Source organism: Crinia signifera, chromosome 1, assembly GCF_055691185.1.
Source record: "Crinia signifera chromosome 1, ASM5569118v1, whole genome shotgun sequence".
In the NCBI taxonomy this organism is placed as follows: Eukaryota; Metazoa; Chordata; class Amphibia; order Anura; family Myobatrachidae; genus Crinia; species Crinia signifera.
The window spans coordinates 193,488,446-193,511,949 of NC_139217.1; the positions used below are offsets into that span (position 1 = coordinate 193,488,446).

Here is a 23,504-nt window from a genome sequence, read left to right on the forward strand (position 1 = left end):
CCCAACTGATGGGCTATTCTCATCCAAGACTCCAAAGAGGAAGAATAGAAAAGGTGGCAGACGCTGCGAGGCAAGCGCAGAGTCCGCAAGGGGCTTTGTTGTGCTTTCCCCACTGTCTGAGTCCCGGCAGTCGAGACCCCGACGTTGGACTAATGACTGTTGGAATCCTGACTGTCGGCAAGCTATAATCCACCCGCAATTGGATGGGCAAATTTAAATTTATTAGCAATATCTGGACGGCCATATTCAGTGGCAGCTTGGTAAGTGGTCTTTTCATCAATACATGCATACTTAATGCTATAGTGTCAGAATATTAGAGTACAGAGACACATTGCAGTGCATTGCAGTGTGTGATTATTATGGCAGGATGTACCAATCTACATCATTAGGGACAATGACTCCCTAAGAAACCCTCTGCCAGTTATCTTTTGTGAACTGTAGCTTATAGTCTACAATGGACCAAAGTGCCCATCTTGGTGTTCGCTGCAAGTGCCAAGCTTGGGAGTGCTTTAAGTCTTCATATTTTGGTAAATCTGAGCGAAATGCACCTCTATGGAAACCCCTGGGTGTTGCAGTTCTTGTCAGAAATGGAGGGAACCATGTTTTTGTGGGAATAAGCCATAAATATTTAATGATAAATGGGCACCTAAGTTGGTACCCAGCATAAGTCGTCTCCAGAAGCACATCTATGTGAGCCATTCATATTTATGCTTACTGAATTCTTAATTAAATGTTTGCTTATGTTAGTATATATTATTATTCGTAAAGGTTCAATTAACGTGGGTAGTATAAGTAATATAATTATATCCCCCTTAAACCTATCACCATTTGTCCTTTTCAGAGGCAATACTTTAAGATTAACTTATGTGACTTATTTTAGTTAGATTCATCCTCCTATTAAATACCCATTGTGAACAGATACTCCAAATATATTGCAACTGTTTTCCTTTTCAATGCAATTCCTTTAGCCAAGTCGTCAGTATGTGCCACCAACACTAGGCAATAGCCTGTTCCTAAAAAAACTACTAAGATGCACACTAGAAAGGTAAGGATCGTAAGGATCCTTTTTAGCTAATACAGATGTAGCGCCGCTCATTCAGCGCCGGGGCTCGACAGACCACCCCCACTGGTGAGCAGCGCTACATCTGACTGGGACGCGCGAGCGTCCCACACACACACGCGCGTCCCAGTTTCCAGTCGGCTGGGGGACGGGAACTCTGCCCATCTCCGCTTCAGGGAGACGGACAGGGTTAGGAGGGGTGGAGCATGAGGTGGGGGAACGCAGTGGGGACCGGCAGCAAGGTGGCGAATCCACCACCAGCCCCTGCAAAGATGAAGGCTGCTTCATCTGTATGTTCGGGATCTGCAATTTATCCCAATTAATATGATAACTCAGATGTAGTTATTAAAAAGAAAAAAAAAAAGTGTACTTGTGTATTATCACGGCGCCCCCGATATTGATCGCGCAATGTTTTTACCGCATCGCATGGCATACACCCGATGGGATGCGATGCGATTTTAGACCCCCTATTCAAATAAAAATTGTATAAGCACCCTAATGGGTGCTTACAATGTTAAATGCACCCCCACGCCACCCCCCCACTATAAACGTGAACCCGAAGCGTGGCGAGCGCAGCGAGCCCGCGAGGGGCAGTGGTACGCGTCCTACGACCTTTTCATACCCCCACTATCCACGTCGGCGCGGAGTTGATTCTATATAGTGTTGCGAGCGCAGCGAGCCACCGAGCCGGAAGCGTGGCGAGCGCAGCGAGCCCCGCGAGGGGACGCGTATACCTGTGAAGTTATGCGCGTGCGCTCGCCAGGCTTCGGGCTCGGTGGCTCGCCACACTTTATAAAATCAACTCCACGCCGATGTGGATAGTGGGGGTATGAAAAGGTCGTAGGACGTGTACCGCTGCAGGTTCACGTTTATAGTGGGGGGTGGCGTTGGGGTGCATTTAACATTGTAAGCACACATTAGGGTGCATTTAACATTGTAAGCACCCATTAGGTTGCTTATACAATTTTTAATCACATCCCATCGTATTGTATGCCATATACAATGTCATACAATTTTAAAATTGTATGACATTGTACAACATTGCTCGATATCGCATCGTGTGCCTTATGGTATGCGATGGGCGCCGTGATAATACACAAGTACCAAAAAATGTATATAGCAATCTTCTTAATGTAAACTTGACATACAGAGTTTAATTACAGCTACATGTAATAGCCTCACAATACCCAGTGTGGGATTTTGTACGAGTCTGCGGTGACGGTGTCCTTAAAAAAACAAAACAAAAAAACCACAACAACTCACACAAAAATCAGTGGAACTCGGGTATTATTGTGCTTATTCTTTCCACTGGCTCATTCTTTTGAGATATGCATATGTCCCCCTCCCAGCACTAGTGAGGACTTACAGATTAATTGTTGAAGACCGCACTCAAGAACACCTATTGTTATGTAAGGAATTTCTGCGGTACACAGTACAATTAAAAAAAAATAATTCACACTCACCCTCCTTCAGCAGGAAAAGCAACAGAACCAGCATTCAGAAGCCAACATATTTTAATTCAAAGTATGAAAAAAAAAAAACCCCACACACATGGCCCGACATCTGTAGTGTTCATTCTAGCACCCGCCATTGTGAAAACCCATGCAGTTCCTATTCCCTGCCTGGGGTGTCGCTGTCTGCTGTAGTGCTTCTAGCACAGTGTGGTCTGTATATCAGCACTGATATGCAAGCCAGACCTGTGCTAGAAACACCACCGCAGATAGCGACACCTCAGGCAGTTTCAACTGCACATTGCAGTATTCCTCAGAGGCTTAATGAGGATATATGGATGTGTTATTTGTCTCAAACATGACTATAAGCTACATTATCACAAATAATACAAATTCTTGTTATTGTTGGAAGAAGGTAGTTTTAAAAAAAGCAACACTATGTCAACTTTGTTAAGTATAGCGACCTAAGGTGCTTCAAATTGAGAAAATAATCGAATTTTAGAATTTTTCATTAAATTTGAAAACCGGAGCCAATTCATCTATACTGTAGGGAAGTTCTAATCAGCAAAGAGGACTTGCGAGTGCATGTAAATTGATCTTAAATGCTTGGCAAGAAAAAAAACGTCATGTTCCCCCGTGTAATTTTTACTTCTGCACTGAAATTTTACGCTGAAATAAATGGGTACTTGCAAAACCTCCATTACCTCTGTCAATGTAAAATGGCCTCTCTTCTACCAAATTACCCAACAAACCACAATCATTTAATCATTACCTCCTTTTTGTTCCTGTAGCCTGTTTAACCTGCACGTGTGGAGGATCAGCATCTTCTCACAAATTCTTTGCTCACTTTCTTTTAAGAGCACAAAGTAGTCATACCTTGAGTACCAGGACTGCGTCCACAATTTCAAAGTCAAGACCAGAACAAAATTTAGAAAGAACAATGTCACTGTTTCCCTTTGACCAAATCACAGAAATCTCTCACTACACTTTATAAAATGTTCTACATATATTGTACTTTTTGATACTCAGCAAAAGCAGGTGTTACCCCTTACCACATATGCCACCGCTATAACATTTTATTCGATAACAAGCAAAGTAGTTAAATTAAGATTTATAATACTACTTATTGTCTTGTATATGCCATAATTATATCTAATGCTTTCCTAGCTGTATAAGATTTTGTGCTTGAATTGTAATGAAGTTGTGGTTTTACACTCATCATACATAAAGCTTCAAAATACAACACAGCAAGTCGAGTTGCGTCAAAAATCTTATTAGCTACATTAGACTAGGATGAACCAGGAGCCTGTGCAGATTAATTTGATATGTAATACTTGTATGATGTGTGACTGAGTCTATACACGGTGCACAACAATTCTGAAAATAGCTAAAGCTGCTACAAACATAGAGATTCAGAGACTCTGTTGCACAACATACACATGTTCATTATAGAAGACCAGTCTCCTGGTGCATCGTGCTGCGACAAACAGTTTTGGAGGGGAAAAAAACACATGAAACTAGCATTTTCACACAGGGTCAAGTGTGCGGAGAGAGGCTCTTTAACGCAACTGCAGATGTATGAGGACACATGTATTTCATATTTCTGGCCCTGCCCCAAATTAGTCTGTATATATGTAATCTATACATTGAGATGGAGCTGGTGTCATGCTTGCAGGGGCTGGCGATTCCAACCAGCCCCCACCAGCCGCCGGAAGGGGGCGGGGGCACACGAAACTCTCGCTTGCCCTGTTCCGATGCAGCTCCCCGCGGCGCTGAACCCCCCCACCCCTATCCCTGCCGCCAAGTGACTGGGACGGACGGACGCACACCCCAGTCTGATGGCGTCACTCTCCGCTAGTGAGGAGGTTCTGGCGAGTGCTGACAATGAAAGAGTGTGTGTGTGTGTCTGTGTGTATATATATATATATATATATATATATATATATATATATATATATATATATATATATATCTATCTATAGATAGATAGATAGATCAGGCGGCACTCTAAGACTTGTCAATCAAATAAGTGTATTAGCAGAAAACTTATCAACGTTTCGGGGAGAGTTTCCCCTTCAGCCCTCGGACTTCATCAGAGGGCTGGGCTGGCCTAGCGTCAGTCAGATCCCTCATTATAACAAGCTTGGACTCATTCATTATACGGCAGCAGTGGACCTTTCTGAAAAATGTTGATAGATAAAACTTATATATACGTTTTGAATGGATACGTTTGTTATATATTGACCGATATGGGTATTTATTAATCAAACATATATATGTATACATTTTTGCTTGTATTTTATTATGTAACCACGTATACCATGCGGATTCTTTCATTCATTTAAAAAAACAAATGTCGGCTTTTTGCAGAATTAATAATTTTTTTGGGAAAGGTCCACTGTTGCCGTATAATGAATCCATGATCCATGAGTCCATGCGTGTTAAAATGAGGGATCTGACGAAGACCGTTGATGACAATACGCATTGGAGCATGGCCTAGCATCATCCTGCTGTCTGAGTGTAACCACTCCAACTTTGTGCGAGATCCATAGAACTACGCTGTAAGACACTGCAGTTGTGGTAACCATCAGTCACGGTACGTGATCCTTTGCTTTTATTTGTTATTAAAAAGCTTTTCTGTGAATAAAAATATACCTTAAATACTGCACTATGGAGTGCTCCTCTGCTTTTCTTCCAGATAGATATATTTATCACAGGGTCCCAAAGGTCGCCATGAGTTTTTCATAATTTTGGGTCTCTGTCGACATGGTCAAAATGTACCGCGTCCTGTCACATGGTTTGCTGTGCTCGCCATGCTTCAGGTTAGGTGCCTTGCTGCGCTTGGCACACTATTGTAATCTCCCTCCACGCCGTACTGCATGGTAGGGCATGAAATTCAGCCTGTCGGCACATGTCGGCTCAAAATGTTGTAAAAAAAATGTATGTAGACCTATTTACCCTGTCGACATTTTGAATGTCGACCAATAGTGGTCGACCTAGAGTCAATCTATGGTCAGTCCGGATACCATGGCAGAACTCACAATAACAACCACTGTACAGCAGCTGTAGTATCAACATTTTGAACCTTCTTTATTGGTTCTTCATCAGGACAAAAATTACATTACTAACAGATCATACTTTTATATATTACCAACATGTGCATTTCCGGAAGCAGGACACACTCACCAGCGGCGTCATCACACACCACACGCACCGCATCACAACGTCAGGGGGCGTGTCTGCTGGGTAAACAGTAGGCCCCATCGTACAGTAATGCGTTTACAATGGATGTGGAACAGGACCTTTTTTCACCAATGTCGATGTGTCGCGTTGTATTTTTGTCACGATGTCAATACACTCAAAATGTTTATACTATAGCTGCTGTACAGTGGTCATTATTGCGAGTGCCGCCATCTGGTTGTCTGTTCATTTCCTGTGGGGTTTCTGGAAGGCACCCACTTTTCTGCTTTGCCGAGGATGTGCTGCTCATACTGTGGGATCAGTAGAGTTCTGTCAACTATAGCCACTTTCAACCTCAATCATTGAAATCAGTGTAATTATGCTTGTAATGATATAGTGTTGTTTAAGAGACATGGGATTAAAGCAGTGGTTCCCAACCTGGAGTACTCCTACCTCTGGGAGTACACTGCAGACTGGTTGAGGGTATTTTAAAATAATATTGGTAGAAGGTGGTGGAAGAAGTCTCCCAGTCTACCGGAATTCAATGTTCCAGCTGTCGAGCGTTTAAAAATCCATGGACCGAGGAAAATGGCAGCGGATTGTCGAAAAATGGCCATGAATTCGACAATCCAGTCCCATTCATGACAAAACAGACCCAACTTTTTAAAAGTCAGCTCTGACACCCCTCAATGTGGATGTTAATAGCAGCATTAAATAGGTGAGTTACGATATTTCCCAACCGATTCAATACTTACACATTGGGCTTCAATAGGTGGAGTGTACTGTACTAAAGAAGTTCAAATAGGCCTAAACGTAGTATCAACACTTTGAACCTTCTTTATTGGTTCTTCATCAGGCCAAAAATGACATTACTAACAGATCATGAGATAAGCATGAGATTCTGCCGATTTACCAGCCAGATTTAAACTCCATTTCAAAGGTTTCAGCTTTGAAAGTGACAAATGAATATAAAGTCATGGCTAAGTCCAAGAACATAACGTTACCTTGCTCATCTTCTGCAAACAACTTTAACGCCTCAAGTGCTTCATGAAAAGACCAGTCATGCTCTTGAAGTACCTCTCTAAGCTCCTATCCAAAAACAAATGTTGCACAATTACATAAAGCATTAATCCAATTAGCTATGAATCAAGATATTAGACACTTCTATGACAAGTATAGTGCACACAACACAGCACTGAAGTAAAAATGAAAATTAATCGAAATAACAAAAAAAAAAAGTTCCATTTATGATGGACTGTGAATTTGGATTATGACAGGGAAAACAACTTAAATATTTATTATCATTTAATTATATTGTTTAAACCGTTGCAGCCAGGTACAGAGAATACCAAATTATTCACATCAGTTGTGTCCCATCTGACATCTGCTACAAAGCTTTTTAGAAAAGAGGCTATTCTAGTAAACGGATTGTAGTTTTGCCTAGAGCGCATCACACAGAGCAAACGTCTTGCTCTGACAGCTGTTAAATGGAAAATATGAAAAGAAAGAAAAAAACAGTTAAGCAGCAACAAATTGAACATAGTACCGATTTTCCAAAGAGGTTTAGATTCCATACCATAATCTCACACACTGGGATCCATTTCTGTCAGCAGCCAAACACTACAATATGCCTGGCCAACATGAGGCTCTGCAGCTGTTGTGAATCTACACATACCAACATGTCCTGCCACAGATTTATTGCTCCCCAATAGCAAAACTGTGGCAGGGAATGCTGGGACAGCTGGACAGCCACCAGTTGCCTGTAATAAGAGGTTGATTCAGGTGATGCACTACTTGCATTTCAAAGGAATTGATGGCACCTATATTACATCTAAATTGTGCATTTTACCTCATAGCATCATAAGGGTGAGCAAGAATATGCATAATGTATTACCATAAGTACAGCATTTGTATGCACACCATATCCCCTGTACATTGCATCCATATATGCAAAGTCATATTGCTTCTAACTAAACATTGTGTTTTTGATCTGTGGTAGGAAACAGTAACACCCAGAGAAAAGCCATGAAAACCTGGAGCACATGCAACTCTATGCAAAATGTCTGTGTCCTTGCCAAGACTGCATGTTCCCCATTATTCAGATCTGATCGCAGTACAAATTCGTTCTCAAAATTGGCAAAACCATGTGCCCTCCAGGTGGGGCAGAATTAACATGTGCAGAGAGAGTTAGATTTGTGTGAGTTATTGAGTATATAGTTGTTTCTGTGCAGGGTAAATACTGGCTGCATTATTTTTACACTGCAATTTAGATTTCAGTTTCAAAACAATCCCACCCAAATGTAAAGGGCCCCACACACAGCACAATTTTCAGGCATTTTCTGAGCGATTTTTCTAAATCGCTCAGAAAATGCATGTAAATCGCTGTGTATATAGCCCACACAGCGATTTACATGCGCGCACCCGCAGTTCTGAATCTGTCCAATACAGAGCAGTCGCTCAGAAAGCTCCTGCTCATCTCCCGCATGTGTGGCCGCGGGCAGATGAGCAGGGCTGTTCTGAGCAACTGAAGCCCTGCTGAACGCCGCCCGCATGACACGACGCTGGAGTCCGGACACCCCCGCCGCCGCCAATCCCGATGACATCGGGCACCGCTGGAGACCACCGCCGAGCCGATGATGTCACACCACCGGAGACTGCCGGCCCTCCTGATGACGCCGCGGGACAGAGAGGCTCTGGAGTTGGTAAGTATTTTTTTTTTGTTATGCATATATACACTTTTTTTTTTTAATATAATTTTTTAAATAGCTGGATTTTGGCAAAGAAGTGAGTATTGAGCATTGAGAAGAGTAAACAAGTCTCCAATGAGAACTCTGCATCAACATGAATAAATTAGCTAAAATCTCCCCAAAAACTTGGGAATTTTGAGGGAAAAACGGTACTTGTGTAGTTTCAGGGCGCCAGCATGGCGCCGTGCTACTTCCGGTTAGTTCGCTCGGCAAACTATCTAAAATAAACTAACTTAACTCCATGCCAACATGGATAGTTCATACCCCCACTATCCATGTTGGCACGGAGTTGATTTTAGATAGCGTGGCAAACCACCGAGCCCGCAGCGTGGGCGAGCGAAGCGAGCCCCGCAAGGGGACTCAGACGCACGGCGCCATGCTGGCACTGTGAAACTACACAAGTACCGGAAAAACTTACGAAATGTATTCCATTTTGGAATAAGGCTGTAACAAAATGTGTAAAAAGTGAAGCACTGTGAATACTTTCTGGATACACTGTACATAATGTAAATGTAATTCTGTAGGCCTGCATGTCAAAGTGTTAATACAATTTTCACATCTACTGAACATTCTAGCATGAATACCTCTCATGATACATGACAGGTGACAGTAAAAATGTGCCATGTCAGTGAAGGTGTTACTTGATTGTAAGGCAACAAATCTGTACAGTCATGTGCACTTGTAGCAGATGTCCAAACCTTTTCATTTCATGATGCAGCCTTCCAGGTGAGATGATATGCCTATAGTGACACATGTCTTAGCTCCAATAACGTGGAAGAGGTGAGACCATAAGGGTGGAAAAGATTTCATGCTACAGTGTGTACATAAGTCAGTCTTTTAAAGATGTATTCCTATTCATAAAGCAGACTTACCTCTTTATCCAAATCAGGAAAATGTTTCTGCAGCTTTTTCACACTATTTTCTTGTCTTTCCCATTCATCATCAGAAGCTGAACTGTCGTTATCTGCAGCAAACTGCAAAGGTAAAAAATGCACATGGCTGCTACACATTGCCTTAACAGTGATTTTCACTATATAAATCACAATATCGGAATACAGTCTGGGTAAACGTTCACAATAGTTATACACTGCCTTATATAGTCAAAGTACTGAGCGGTATTCAATGACCTGGCAGTGAGCACATAGACGTGTGACTAGCTCGCCGTCAGGGTATTCAACAAAACTGGTTCAGTCGCCATTTGCCTCCTCGCCTGTTCCATAAGGCGAGGAGGAAACGTCGAGTGTGGCCAATAAAATGGCAAGGCTCGCCACAAAATGTGGCAGACTCACTGTATTTGCAGCGAACCTTGCGAGGGTGGCTTATTTGCATCAAAAGAATACCTATCCTCACCATGAAAACCCACTCGCCGGTGACATTGAAAAGCACTCATTATGTTAAGATTTAAGCTGAGAAGAAACTTCACGATGTTGAGCTGTGTACCCAGCCCGACATCGCTGCTGCTGATGTGTATTACACACTTGCCGATGCCAGGCCTCACCAGGGGCAAGACATTACTGCTACAAACGTCACCCTAGGCTATGTTGAACGGCACGTATCATGGTTATACACTATGATGTAACAGATACATCCAAGGACGGATTTATGGGTCAAAGCCACCCATAGGCACAACATTTTTGGCCGCCCCCCTCGCCTCCTGCACCCGTTTGACGGTCGCAGTGACTAGCAGACAGAGAGCAGCACTGCTTGTTCCAATCTCTTACAGTAGTTAGGTTTGCAAAAAGGAGAACATTGCTCTATCAGAAAAACTTATTAAATATAAATAAACAAATATGAGTGAGGACAAGGCAAACACCATCAATATGCTTGGCTACATTAATGTAAGAAATATCAGACAAGGGATTAATAATGTGAGGACTTGCATGCACCCGTTAGTGTGATTTACAATTAATCAGGCATTGCCAGTGTGAAGAGTATCCTTACTGTCCTATAGCAACCAGCAGGCATGGCAAGTACATCTTGTGGCTGGGTGCGGAGCCCATCTCTGACTTGTGGTCCAGCCGGCTACTCAGCCCTCAGGTCCTTGCGTGTGCTGCTCTGTATACTCGTCTCCTCCTGGGAACCCCCGCCCAGTACTAGGCACTGTCAGTAGTTGGATCAGGGGTTATGTGGTGGCAGCTGGCTGCGCGGGCCAGACCACTGCTGCTGCTTAAACTTTGCAGCGCACGCAAATCGCTCCCTGCCATTTCCAAATGAAGCCCTCTCATAGGACACTCATAAGATACATTTGACAAATATTGTTGAGCCTCGCTCTCCATGCTTCGAGCCCAGTGCCTCGCTGCTCACAGCACACTTTACCGTTCCACATAGATTGTAAAGTATGAAAAAGTTCAAAAACTTAAAATATCCCTGAAAACTCATGTTGACCTTTTTTACCACGTTGATTATATGTACGTCAACCATCCAGATACCACGCTGTGTGATATAAATACTAATCAACACTCTAGTCTGGCTGACTTGCAAGGCAGCCTGCAATGATCCATTACTTACCGAATCAGATTTTTTCTTCTTTGCAACTTGCTTACTGCCCTCTTCCTGTTCATCCGGCCTTTTTGTGGGATCATCATCCAACTTTCTCTTTCGAGACGTAGCTTAATATAAAGAATATAATTTACCAGAAATCATCCTTAAAGCATTCTATTATGATAACTTAGTAAAACATAGAGTAATATAGTATAAGATGTTGGAACACTTCACTATTTTATTATTAAATACCATGGTGACTTACATTGTTTCCATTTCTGTGAACTAAACTTGTTTGACCAAGACCATCAATACCCTGTATATATCAATTTTGTAATGTACTATGACTTTGTAAAATAGTTATGAATTGGAGCTAATGCTGTCCTGTTGCAAGAGTACAGGTCTCATCTGGCCAAAATGGTCACACTTACATACAAGCAGATTTCGGGATCAACATAAATATTATGTTTTTATTGTTAGCCTTAATAGGGTCATCCTACCAGCTACAATAAATGTCAGTTTCCACTTATGAAAGTTCTAATACAAAAGCATATGTCAAATCATTTCTTGTCCAATAAGGGATTTTGTAAATGACAAAATAATGAGGCACTCAACTGAACTGCTGAACTATATATTTTGATTAGAGAGAAAATTCTTTCATTGCTTTGATCATCTACTAAACTTGAGGACACACCTGAGGCAAAATACCGCTACAGCTAATAAAGGGAAAATATTTTTGTGCATTAATTTACCAGAGTTAATCACAGACTAGAGGGGACTACTAACACAAAATACAGTATATATTTTTTTTTATTTTCTTTTAAATTCCAAAACAGAAACAAAAAAACATCCACGGTGTTCTTGTATCTTTCTGAACATTATACATATATTTGCTAGTTTATAAAGACATATTTTATTGAACACTCTGAAATCGCATTTTGTTCATAATCCAAAATGACCTAGAACCAGATGTTAAACAAGGTTTCATGCGACTAACAGGAACAAAAAGAGTGCCTGAAGTTAAATCACTTACGATTACATGTAAACATGCCTCCTCCTGTTTAAAACCTTAAAAAAAATGGGCAACAGCTGTGAGGTGGAATGGCAGAGAGCCCCACAGGTATGTGTGTGGAGACTCGCTTGTTGTCATGGATCATACTTTGGAATAATATTTACGCACATTAAGTACAATGCTTCAAATACCTACAGGAGGAAGCCAATTTCATATCTTTGTATTCTAAAGCACTAGTAGTAAAGTAGATGCCTAAGCGAGCATGCAGAAAGAAATTAAAGGAAAATATGGATGAACAAAAGAATACTAAGTATGATATAGTATATAGGCTGTATACAATGTATGGCCTTCAAGGGTTTTAGTTTATTTGGCTTACGTTTTACAGGCCTTAATGGTAGGCAATGGTATACTGGAAATATTTTTCATATTAATTAATATATGCTTCACTCTTGAAACTTACGGCATTTCCTTTACACAATGTTTTCTATTAAGAGTTTGCTATATACCAATTCATATTTTACAACAAATTATAAGTGTGCCACTTGAGCACAATGCATGACAGGAAACCGCCTCTTTCAGTTAAAGATGCTGCTGGCTGAGAGCAGCTTAGAGAACCACTAGACACTAACTTTGAGTTGGTGCCAAGTGAAATAGTTCCTAGCCATACAGGGGATTCATAGTCAGTCACTATTTGGTCACAGTACAGGTGTGGGTGCGGAGGCAACTGCACCATTTGTTTTTATCCTGACCTTACCACAATTGTGGCTGTTTAATGCCAGATTTTAGCTATACATCTTGAAATTAAAACTATGTAATCCAGTGATCTCCAAACTTAGTCCTCAAGGCACCCTAACAGTACATGTTTAAGGATATCTATGGCTGAGCAAAGTTAGTTAAACCAAATTTATTGAGATACTAATTAAGTCCACTGTGCCAAACTTGGTTAGCTTTAAAATGTGACTGCTAGCCTTGTAATCAAAATAATAAAATACACATAAACAATATATACCTTTATCATCAAAGCGAACTACGCCAGCAGCTACAGCAGCCTCCAATGTACTTGTGGATTTAATCAGCTGAAATATTAGAGGTAAAGGATTATACTTTGTTCCATTAGGACAATAGAGAATGCATCACTCCCCAATCTATACTGTTATCCATGCTGTAAGTTATCGACATTCAACTTATCTCAGCAGACAAATGTTTGAGGGGCATTCTTGTTGTGTAAAATATATATAGTCCAAAAGGAACGGCACTCAGGAGACTGGATAATGAAGACAAACTGATATATTCAAAGTCAAACCCCTTCGTCAGGACCAGGTTGCTGGTCCTGACAAAGGGGTTGTGTCCCTGAAAACGATTGACTGATTATGCCAATATAGCTATTTGTCTTCATTACCCAGTCTCATAATTGCCGTTCCTTTTGGATTTTGGAGTGGGGGTGAAGGGGCCACGTTCATTTTGCATCATGGCCCTTGTTAGCGATTCCCCCTCTCAGCCATGCATGCCAGGGCCAACGGAGGATGACGCGCAGGAGGGCACATCACCAGCACTATAGTGCATACACATTAGACTATCTTTAGATTTGATCATTCTACATGTCTACAATCACCAAAATCTTTACAGAAATTTTGCCTATTGTGTACCCAGCTTAAGACAGTTGGGTACACAATAGACTTGGCAGGTGCTTGGAAGATACATTACTTTTAACAGCTCTTCATTGGTCCTTTGAGGGAAGATTTCTTTAAGTTTCTGGAGTTTTACATCTTTGGTTTCACTCTGTGGATGAGGTACTTTTGTTGTAGTAGTCTTCCTTAATGGTGGGTATTCATCCTCAGAATCATCAGTGGCAGATTCAGAAAGACCATTCCTTAAACAAAAGTACAACAGTTCAAAGAATCTAGAATGTTATGGGAACTACTGGTACTTCTTATTCAGAATACATTTGGATTACAAAAATACATGCAAAAAAGTAAAATAAACCCTGGCAGTATTGAATAGTCACATAATGAAAAAGTACTCACATATTGTGTAGTTTATTTCATTTTAGTAAAATAATGCCAAAAGGAAATGGTATGGAACAGATCATTCAAATTCCAGCACCGTTGTCTCGGATCACTTGTATTCACAGAAAGTGAACGCAAAAGGGTCTATTGAATGTCCACCTGGAGCGCAGGTAGAAGTGTACAGTCCCATGTAATTGTGTGCAGTGTCACTGGTATTTTCCTAAAGCCAGTGGGTAATCAGCCAGTGAAACCCCAAACTATATAAACCTCACAAATGCATCCTATACAGTATGTTCACGATGAGACAGACATGTCAAACAGACCAGGCCTACCAATACCACAAATCATCATTTATGACAGAAAGAAGCAAACAGTTTAATCAGATCGATCAAGTGCTCAGGAGCCCACCTGAGATCAGTGTTGAATTCAGCCTCATTGTATACAACGTGTAAAACTCTGAAAGAATCAAGGAAGTGTAGGAAAAGTATCAAAAATGTATTTCTCAGCTGACCCATAGGGATTCTTGGGTTGCCTGAACAACTTGGCATCCATTGTCAATCTCAGACACAAAGCAATTCGCTGCACACAGCACCCGACTGCAAGGCATATGCAAATAGTCAATCCCCAAGACAAGCTGGGGACAATGTACTGCATTTATTTATTTTAGGGGAAAATGGATGGGGAGTAGCACTGTATAATACTTGCAGCACCACAAGCCCTATACTGAGTTCCAAGCAATACCTCTATAAATGTCAGTGTGACATTTTTTATACTGCAGTATCTTTAAACAGATATAAGGAAAAAATATCAATAAATTCAACCAATTGCACCTTTCTTACAACTTTCTTATATTACATCTCATTAGACATCAGTTATCCTTTGTAAGGCGCAACGGAATATGCTGCACTATATAAGAAACTGTTAATATATGAAATTTATAATCCTGAGCGCAGACAACTGTGAGTGCTCCAAAATAAAAGATAATTATTTAAGGCATTCACAGAAAATTTACAAGGACCTTTCTGCCTATGATTTTTCTTTTTATGCTTATTTTACACTTCAAAACCAATATTGACCCTTTTTAATAAGTTCTCATACCGACCCCACACTGCACCGGCTGTAATTTTAAATATGAATACAAAAAAAGTGTGCTTTGGGCTGATCGCTAGCTTTATAATTCGATTTCTGTGAAATCACATCTTCCACAGTATAGTATTATACCTTTAATAACTAAAATATCATGCTGACGTCATGAGTTGCAACAAATCCTTATGTAGTTCTTTCATATAACTTTACATTTGTGCATTTAATTTGATAAAAATGGAGAAATGAGTGCAAAGATTGATGCACCACTCTTAGGAGCACCAATAAAGAACATAAGACGGTAGTCATAGGGCAAGTGATTCATGATGTACTCAGACAGTGGTCGTGCTACACCTCCCAGCAGGAGTATCAACTTTTCTTCTTCTTTAGGACCTCACAGCTGCCTTCCAGTAACAGCTGTGTAATGACACGAGGAAGCAGTGGGGTGAAACCGTATGATATGCAGAAAGTCAGGTCATTGGCCCTATTGCTCTAGAGATCAACACAACACTAGAACTGAAAGATGAATCAGAATTTTGCCTATTGTTCAATAATATAGAATGGTCAGTAGTTGCAGCATTACACTAGTCAGGGTCCAGTGCTTTTAAAGGAAAGACCTTTGTTATCTCTGGACATGATGAGCAATAAGGGAAAGACCTCCACTACAAACTAACATTGTGTGTCTTTTGTTTCCTATACATGGCATTGCATCTTTTCGGGCTGATTTGAAATATATCTTCTAATTGGTATATAGTTTTATTTCTTAGTTTGATATATAAATAATTAAGGGCAAAATATATGCATGCACCTTTTTGGCAAGACCCATTGGGAGACAACAGGTTTGTATCCTGCTACATCTAATAAGATTATAGGTGAAGTACAGTATATTCATATGCAATACCTATACTCTAGGACAATGTATAGTAAGACATATACAGCAGTCAATCAACTTTATAGTGATGTCAAATTACAGTATGTGTTGAATACTTTGCCAACATAGTGGCAGATGTATTAAGCCTGGTGAACAGATAAAGTGGAAGGAAATAAAGCACCAGCTAATCAACTGTGTTTGACAGATTACAGGTGGGAGTGGATTGGCTGGTGCGTTCTCCCTTTCCACTTTGGGGGTTATTCTGATTCACTCGGAAAGGCACAATCATTCTCTAATGGACAAAACCATTTGCACTGCAGGGGGGGGGGGGGGGGCAGATGTAACATGTACAGAGACAGTTAGATTTGGGTGGGGGGTGTACTTCAAACTGATATCTATATTGCAGTGTAAAAATTAAGCAGTCAGTATTTACCCTGCACAGAAACAATAAAACACTCAAATCTAACTCTCTCTGCAGATGTTACATCAGCCCCACCTGCAGTGCATATGGTTTGGTCCTTTAGAGAGTGATTGTGCCATTCCTAGTGAATCAGAATAACCCCCTTTATCTCTTCACCAGGGTTAATACATCTGCCCCATATTAAGTTATCCTTATCTAGGTAACTTAATATTTGGATTATTTCTTTGTATTTAAAAATATTTTGACCTATACAGTATTTGTGTGTTTGTGATGTATATGTATTTGCGACTGATGTGGTATGTAATGGTCATCTTTAAACATTAAGGGGGGAATTCAATTGTTTACCACCCCCCCCCCCCCCACACACACACACGATCTCCCATCTTAAGTGACAGATCACAAGGGGGGGGGGGGGGGGGGGTGTGTGGGTGTGTGTGTGTGTGTGTGTGTGTGTGTGTGTGTGTGTGTGTGGGGTGGTATTCAATTGTTGCTTTTTATCGCAGCAAGGAGACGATTGAATCCCCCCACATAGCATATCCTATCTCACTCAGCATTATCTTTTTCAGCAACGTGTGTTACAGTAGAACATCTGTGGGATTTGTACTCCTAATTTGCATCAATGTGCCTTGGTCACCCATAAAATGTTGCCAGTTCACTGGTTGACTTTTAGTACTGTAGGTACTAACTACTGCATACCAGGAACATCCCATCCCACATCTGACCCAATAATCTAGCAATCACAATTTGGCTCATTATAGTCACTCACTCAGAGGCATACCATTACAAATACCCATTCTTCCGGCTATAAACAGAGATTATGGCATATAATAAATGATTTTTGCGAGCTGTACCGATTGTTCGCCGTCACAGCTCACGGGTCAGTATTCAACTGACCCCCTGCACACGCTATTTCGACATTGCTAGGTTTTTGCAGTGACAGGGAAACAGCGTGTGCAGCCGCTAAAACTGCGACGTTCGCGGCTAAATGCAGTGGACTCCCTGCATTACCCGCAACCCTCGCTGTTTCCACAGAACGTAGAATAGGTGAGCGGCCAGCGTGAGGGTTAAACGGAGTGGGTCACTTGTTCTGGGTGTTTAACCACCTCACCGGCCACAATGAATACGGCCCTATGAATGGAGTTTTTAACTTGCAGCTTAAAATATCCTACCCCTTGACCTGTGCTATTGTAACAGGACAATCAATGTTGTTCACTTCAACTGTCAGTGGTTTTACCATTACAGCTGATGGCTGGATATGTGTGTGTGTCTTTACACATGAAATGATTATGGGCCTGCGAATGGATCCAAATACCACTGCTTAGCAAGTCAACCAAAATCAGGCCCAATATCCCATGGCAGAAAAACCTTATAGCTTTGATTTAAAAAAGCAAGTATATAATTTAAAATGGAGAGTGCAGTGTCCCTCAGATGGATTGAAAGAAACAAATTTCCTGATGATGTCCTCTGGATACTATGGGAACCTTTCAAAGAGGACCCCCCCCCCCCCCTAAGGGAGGATATGCACACCTATGGCTGTACGTTACCTTTATATCCAAAATTGGTAGAGCTTTTAAAAGCATGGATTGAAGCACCCCTAATTGTGATAAAATGGGCCACCATGCAATATAGTCGTTGGCCAACCTCTTCAAAGCTTCATACATGACCCAGCAGAGTCTTCGTCATACCACATTAGTCGCTGGTCAGCAGTCAAACTCCTTCCACACTCTTAAATATTGTTTATATTTGGGTTTGGTGTTATATGTTGCTCTGGGTTTTTCCCTTTATATTAGGGGTGGGGCTCCTTGTCTCTTTAGTATATATCAACTTTTGAACAAAGAAAAGACAGACTTGAATGGTGCACTCTTGGTTTTAATCTACAGTACAGGCTCCACTGAGTTAAGATAAGGTACTACTAATCATTAAAACAAACTTTTATTTTGGTTCCCATAAGATTCATATTGAGAAAATGTTTCTCTTTATATGAAGATATTTCATATTAAAATATAGTAAATCAAAAAGTGAAAAAAAAGAGAAGAAATGTGAATAAAAACAGTGACACTGAGTAGCCGTGGTGTTTAAAATATTTATATTAAACTGGTTATGCCATGTGTTAATATTTGTATTTCTTTTCTAATGGTGTGCCTTTATTATTTCACAAAGCGGGATAATTCAGGACAGTTACTGTTGTGGGAAATAATAGCATATATTAGTCATGACATTTGGCATATAATTAGCCAGATTAATCTTTTTTTTCTTCTGAGGGTTAGCCATTTTATATTTATATTGTGTCTACTGTTATTGTATCAAATTGTAACATGATTATACAGAAGGCTGTGAGGTTATCTTGAGTTCACAGATTTCATTGATAGAGCAAAAGATGTTTCAAAGAGAGAGGTATATGCTACAGTATTGCGGTGTACACATGGTACAATCCAGCATGAGATTTTGACTATATAGTCAAGATCGCATGCAGATCGCACAGGTTTTTTATGTTGCAATCCCGAAGCGTGCTCCTGTTACAGAACAAATCAAAACCCAGAAAGAAAGGGCAGCAATGAATTGTACGTAGAAAGTACAGAGATAACAAAGATTGTATCGGTACTTGTGTATTATCACGGCGCCCCTGGTTTCCATCGCAGGGCATTGTACGACGAAAAATCGCATCGCATGCAACGCAATTAAATGACCCCCCCCAGACCCGATTTTTAATTGTATACCCACCCTCATGGATAATAAGTATGTAAAATGCCCCCCATTGTCAACGCCACCCCACTATGAACACCAACCAGAAGCGTGGCGAGCGCAGCGAGCCCGCGAGGGGCGGCGTTACGCGTCCTCCGACCTTTTCATACCCCCACTATCCACGTCGGCGTGGAGTTGATTTTATAAAGTGTGGCGAGCGCAGCGAGCCACCGAGCCCGAAGCGTGGTGAGCGCAGCGAGCCCCGCGAGGGGATGCGTATACCTGTGAAGTAATGCGTGTCCCCTCGCGGGGCACGCTTCGGGCACACTTTATAAAACCAACTCCCCACCGACGTGGATAGTGGGGATATGAAAAGGTCGAAGGATGCGTACAGCCACCCCTCGCAGGCTCGTCACGCTTCGGGTTGGCGTTGATAGTGGGGGGCCGTTAACAATGTGGGGGCATTTTACATATTTAATACCCATCAGGGTGAGTATACAATAAAAAAATCGGGTCTGGGGGTGCCATTTAACATGGGACTTAATGGCAAATCACGTCGCATCGCATGTGACCCGATTTTAAAATTGTATACTTTTCAGCCCGGGAAAAGGCTGAAATCGGGGGCCATCGCATGCCTTAATTAGTGGTATGCGATGCGATGGGCGCCGTGATAATACACAAGTACCGTTGAATCTTAAGCCAAATAGCAAGGGAATCTCACCATGTGTACACACCATAAGTCTGATCTCATATACCTGCAAGGAAGATTTCCATAGTAACAGAATCTTTCAACAAACAATTCCACACAATAATAAACTGTTATACACAACAGCATCAGGATGAGATCCTATTGTATATGTTTGATATATAATCACTAGAGACCGGATTATATGCATTTGCATATTTGCCCGATTTTCAGCAGAAATTGCATATCTGACCTAAATGTCCTGATGGTGCATATGTGGCATAGCGCGGTCGGCGCGGAGCGTTCATCCTCACTTCCTGACTTTTTTTTCTTTATGTGAGGAAACGCCGCTGATAGGCTGACAGAATCGCCCATCAGATGAATGGATTGAGCGGCCTGTCAGCGCGGCGGGGGGTGGGATGTGGGTGGAAGAGCTGATACGCCGCAGTGTGTACTGTAGGCTCTTCCAGCTACATCCCACACCCGCCGCACTGACAGGCTGCCCGCCGCGCTGACAGGCTGTCCACCTCTGCTGACACGCGGGGAATCACTGCGCGCCACACGGGTGCTGGAGGCCCCGAACAGTGGTGCTTCTGGACAGAACACTGACCTCAACCAACGGATGGCAACGGTGAGTGTAACTTACAGCACAGTTTCTGCTGGGGCATTACAGTATGTGCGGTTTTGCTGGGGGCATTATGTGTGTTATACTGCTGGGGGCATTATGTGTGTTATACTGCTGGGGGCATTATGTGTGTTATACTGCTGGGGGCATTATGTGTGTTATACTGCTGGGGGCATTATGTGTGTTATACTGCTGGGGGCATTATGTGTGTTATACTGCTGGGGGCATTATGTGTGTTATACTGCTGGGGGCATTATGTGTGTTATACTGCTGGGGGCATTATGTGTGTTATACTGCTGGGGGCATTATGTGTGTTATACTGCTGGGGGCATTATGTGTGTTATACTGCTGGGGGCATTAGGTGTGTTATACTGCTGGGGGCATTAGGTGTGTTATACTGCTGGGGGCATTATCTGTGTTTTACTGCTGGGGGCATTATCTGTGTTTTACTGCTGGGGGCATTATCTGTGTTTTACTGCTGGGGGCATTATCTGTGTTTTACTGCTGGGGGCATTATCTGTGTTATACTGCTGGGGGCATTATGTGTGTTATACTGCTGGGGGCATTAGGTGTGTTATACTGCTGGGGGCATTATCTGTGTTTTACTGCTGGGGGCATTATCTTTTTTTTACTGCTGGGGGCATTATCTGTGTTTTACTGCTGGGGGCATTATCTGTGTTTTACTGCTGGGGGCATTATCTGTGTTTTACTGCTGGGGGCATTATCTGTGTTTTACTGCTGGGGGCATTATGTGTGTTTTACTGCTGGGGGCATTATGTGTGTTATACTGCTGGGGGCATTATGTGGGGTATACTGCTGGGGGCATTATGTGGGGTATACTGCTGGGGGCATTATGTGGGGTATACTGCTGGGGGCATTATGTGGGGTATACTGCTGGGGGCATTATGTGGGGTATACTGCTGGGGGCATTATGTGGGGTATACTGCTGGGGGCATTATGTGGGGTATACTGCTGGGGGGCATTATGTGGGGTATACTGCTGGGGGCATTATGTGGGGTATACTGCTGGGGGCATTATGTGGGGTATACTGCTGGGGGGCATTATGTGGGGTATACTGCTGGGGGGCATTATGTGGGGTATACTGCTGGGGGGCATTATGTGGGGTATACTGCTGGGGGTCATTTACTACTTACTAATTGTATGCTGATTTAAATAAAAAACTATAAAATTTCACTTTATTTTGTATTTTTTATTTAGCATATTTTGACTTTTTCATGCATATTTTAAGTATTTTTCATGCATATTTGCATGCATATTTCGAGCTTTTTATGTTGCATATAATCCTGTCTCTAATAATCACTAACACAGCACTTCATAGGATTAGATATAGTACAACACACTATATTGCTCAGATTTGCAGCCCATGCATGGTATACGAGATCAGACATACTATAGCATACAGGATTCTTTATAATAATGTTACATTTAATTTGATTTAAATTAAAAAAAATATTCGAATTTGCTAATCTAAGTAAAATTGAACTCATTAAGTTTTGATTCGATCCTGATGCGCAGGCCCGAAATCGTAGAGTACAAAAAATAGACTGTATAGGCAAGAATATAGTGTACAGATCTGTGCTATATAGTATAAATCAAATGTGTACACGGCAGTCAGGATTGAATTGAAAGAAAAATTGCACCGTGTGCAGTACTAAACAACACTCAGAAGAAAAAAATACATCTGTCAATTTATATGCCAAGTGTTATGACTAATATTTTTCTTTTTTTCCCACAACAGTAATGCTGTGTACACACAGTACAATTTATCATTCGATTTTGACTACATAGTCAAAATCGGGATCGCATATACATTGTATCGATATAGAACGTTTTAAGCTTTCTATCCTGATTGCATGCGCGCCTCCCTTTCAGCTGAAATCTAAAAGCCAAATAGACAGTGCACTATATAGTGCATGAATTGTATATAAATTAGTACAGAGTTCGCAAAGATTACACAGCAATCGAATCTCACCGTGTACACACACCATACCAGTCCTGAACTCTCCAGTTTTGTGAAATAATAAATGCACACCATTAGAAAAATACATATAATACTACATGGCATAACCAGAATAATAAAAATATTACAAACACAGTTCAACACCACGGCTACACAGTTTTTAAACAGTTTTTATTCACATATTTCTTCTATCTTTTTTCACTTTTTTGATTCACATTTTCTTAATATGAATCTTACAGGAACCACAATAAAAGTAATGTTTTAATGATTAATAGTACCTTAGCTTAACTCAGTTGAGCATCTAAATTAAATCCAAAAGTACATGGTACTCTTTTCTTTGTTCAATAATCTCCTCCCTTTCCATGTGATGTGATCAACAGCAGCTAGGAGAAGGCAGTTGAATGTAACCAATTAGCATCCAAGAAGAGCTTGGCATGTGGCGGTACAGATGACCAAGAAAGCTGTACATGAGAACTGTCTCTACTACTGCTCTACTCTACTACTGCTACAGACTTGTGGACTGGATGGGGAAGTAATTCGGTGATACAGAGGCTTGGTATATTGAGTATGTAATGGGAGGATGCCAGACGTGAGGTTAATGGAGTAACCATGGTAATCTTATGCGCAGTCACACGCACAAGTTCCTGGTGCTCAAGTAGGAAGTACTCTTAGGGATAATGGGCCTGATGCAGGTTTGTTAGCAAAGCAAAAAAAAAAAAAAATACTCACAACTGGGAAAACCATGTCCCTCTGCAGGTGAGGCAGATGTAACATGTGCAGAGAGATTGAGATTTGGGTGGTATGTGCTTAAAAGTAAATCTAAATTGCAGCATGAAAATAAAGCAGCCAGTATTTACAATGCACAGAAACAATATTACACACCCAAAACTAACTCTCTCTGCGCATGTTACAGTAGTGCAGCATGGTTTTGCCAGTTATGTGTTTATCTTTGCTAACCAAGTTCCATGTACCGGGGAAAGTGCTGAACCTGTAGAGCATGGGTCTTCAACCTTTACGACAGTGTGGGCCACATTAAAAAATTAAACAAAGCCCGGGGGCCACAAATCTCTACTGTGGTATTTAGCACAGCCCTTTATAGGTATTTAGCACAGCTGCCCATACACAAACCCCACCCCCAATATGTAGTCAGCACCAGGGCTATTTCTAGACAATTAGGGTCCCAGTGCGAACAGAAAAAAATGCAGCTCCCCCATACATA

At 41.4% G+C, this 23,504-nt stretch overlaps 1 protein-coding gene across 1 annotated transcript in view; it reads right to left on the reverse strand.

The window, feature by feature from the left end:
- The window catches only part of SMARCAD1 (SNF2 related chromatin remodeling ATPase with DExD box 1), a 114,563-nt gene that overhangs the window by 65,428 nt on the left and 25,631 nt on the right, over positions 1 to 23,504 (reverse strand). Inside the window, exons 4-8 of the mRNA XM_083179101.1 lie at positions 13,636 to 13,801; positions 12,941 to 13,007; positions 10,947 to 11,047; positions 9,311 to 9,412; positions 6,696 to 6,780 (exon numbers count right to left, since the gene is read on the reverse strand). Coding sequence (XP_083035227.1) covers positions 6,696 to 6,780; positions 9,311 to 9,412; positions 10,947 to 11,047; positions 12,941 to 13,007; positions 13,636 to 13,801 — 521 coding nt within the window. The remainder of the gene's footprint in view (positions 1 to 6,695; positions 6,781 to 9,310; positions 9,413 to 10,946; positions 11,048 to 12,940; positions 13,008 to 13,635; positions 13,802 to 23,504) is intronic.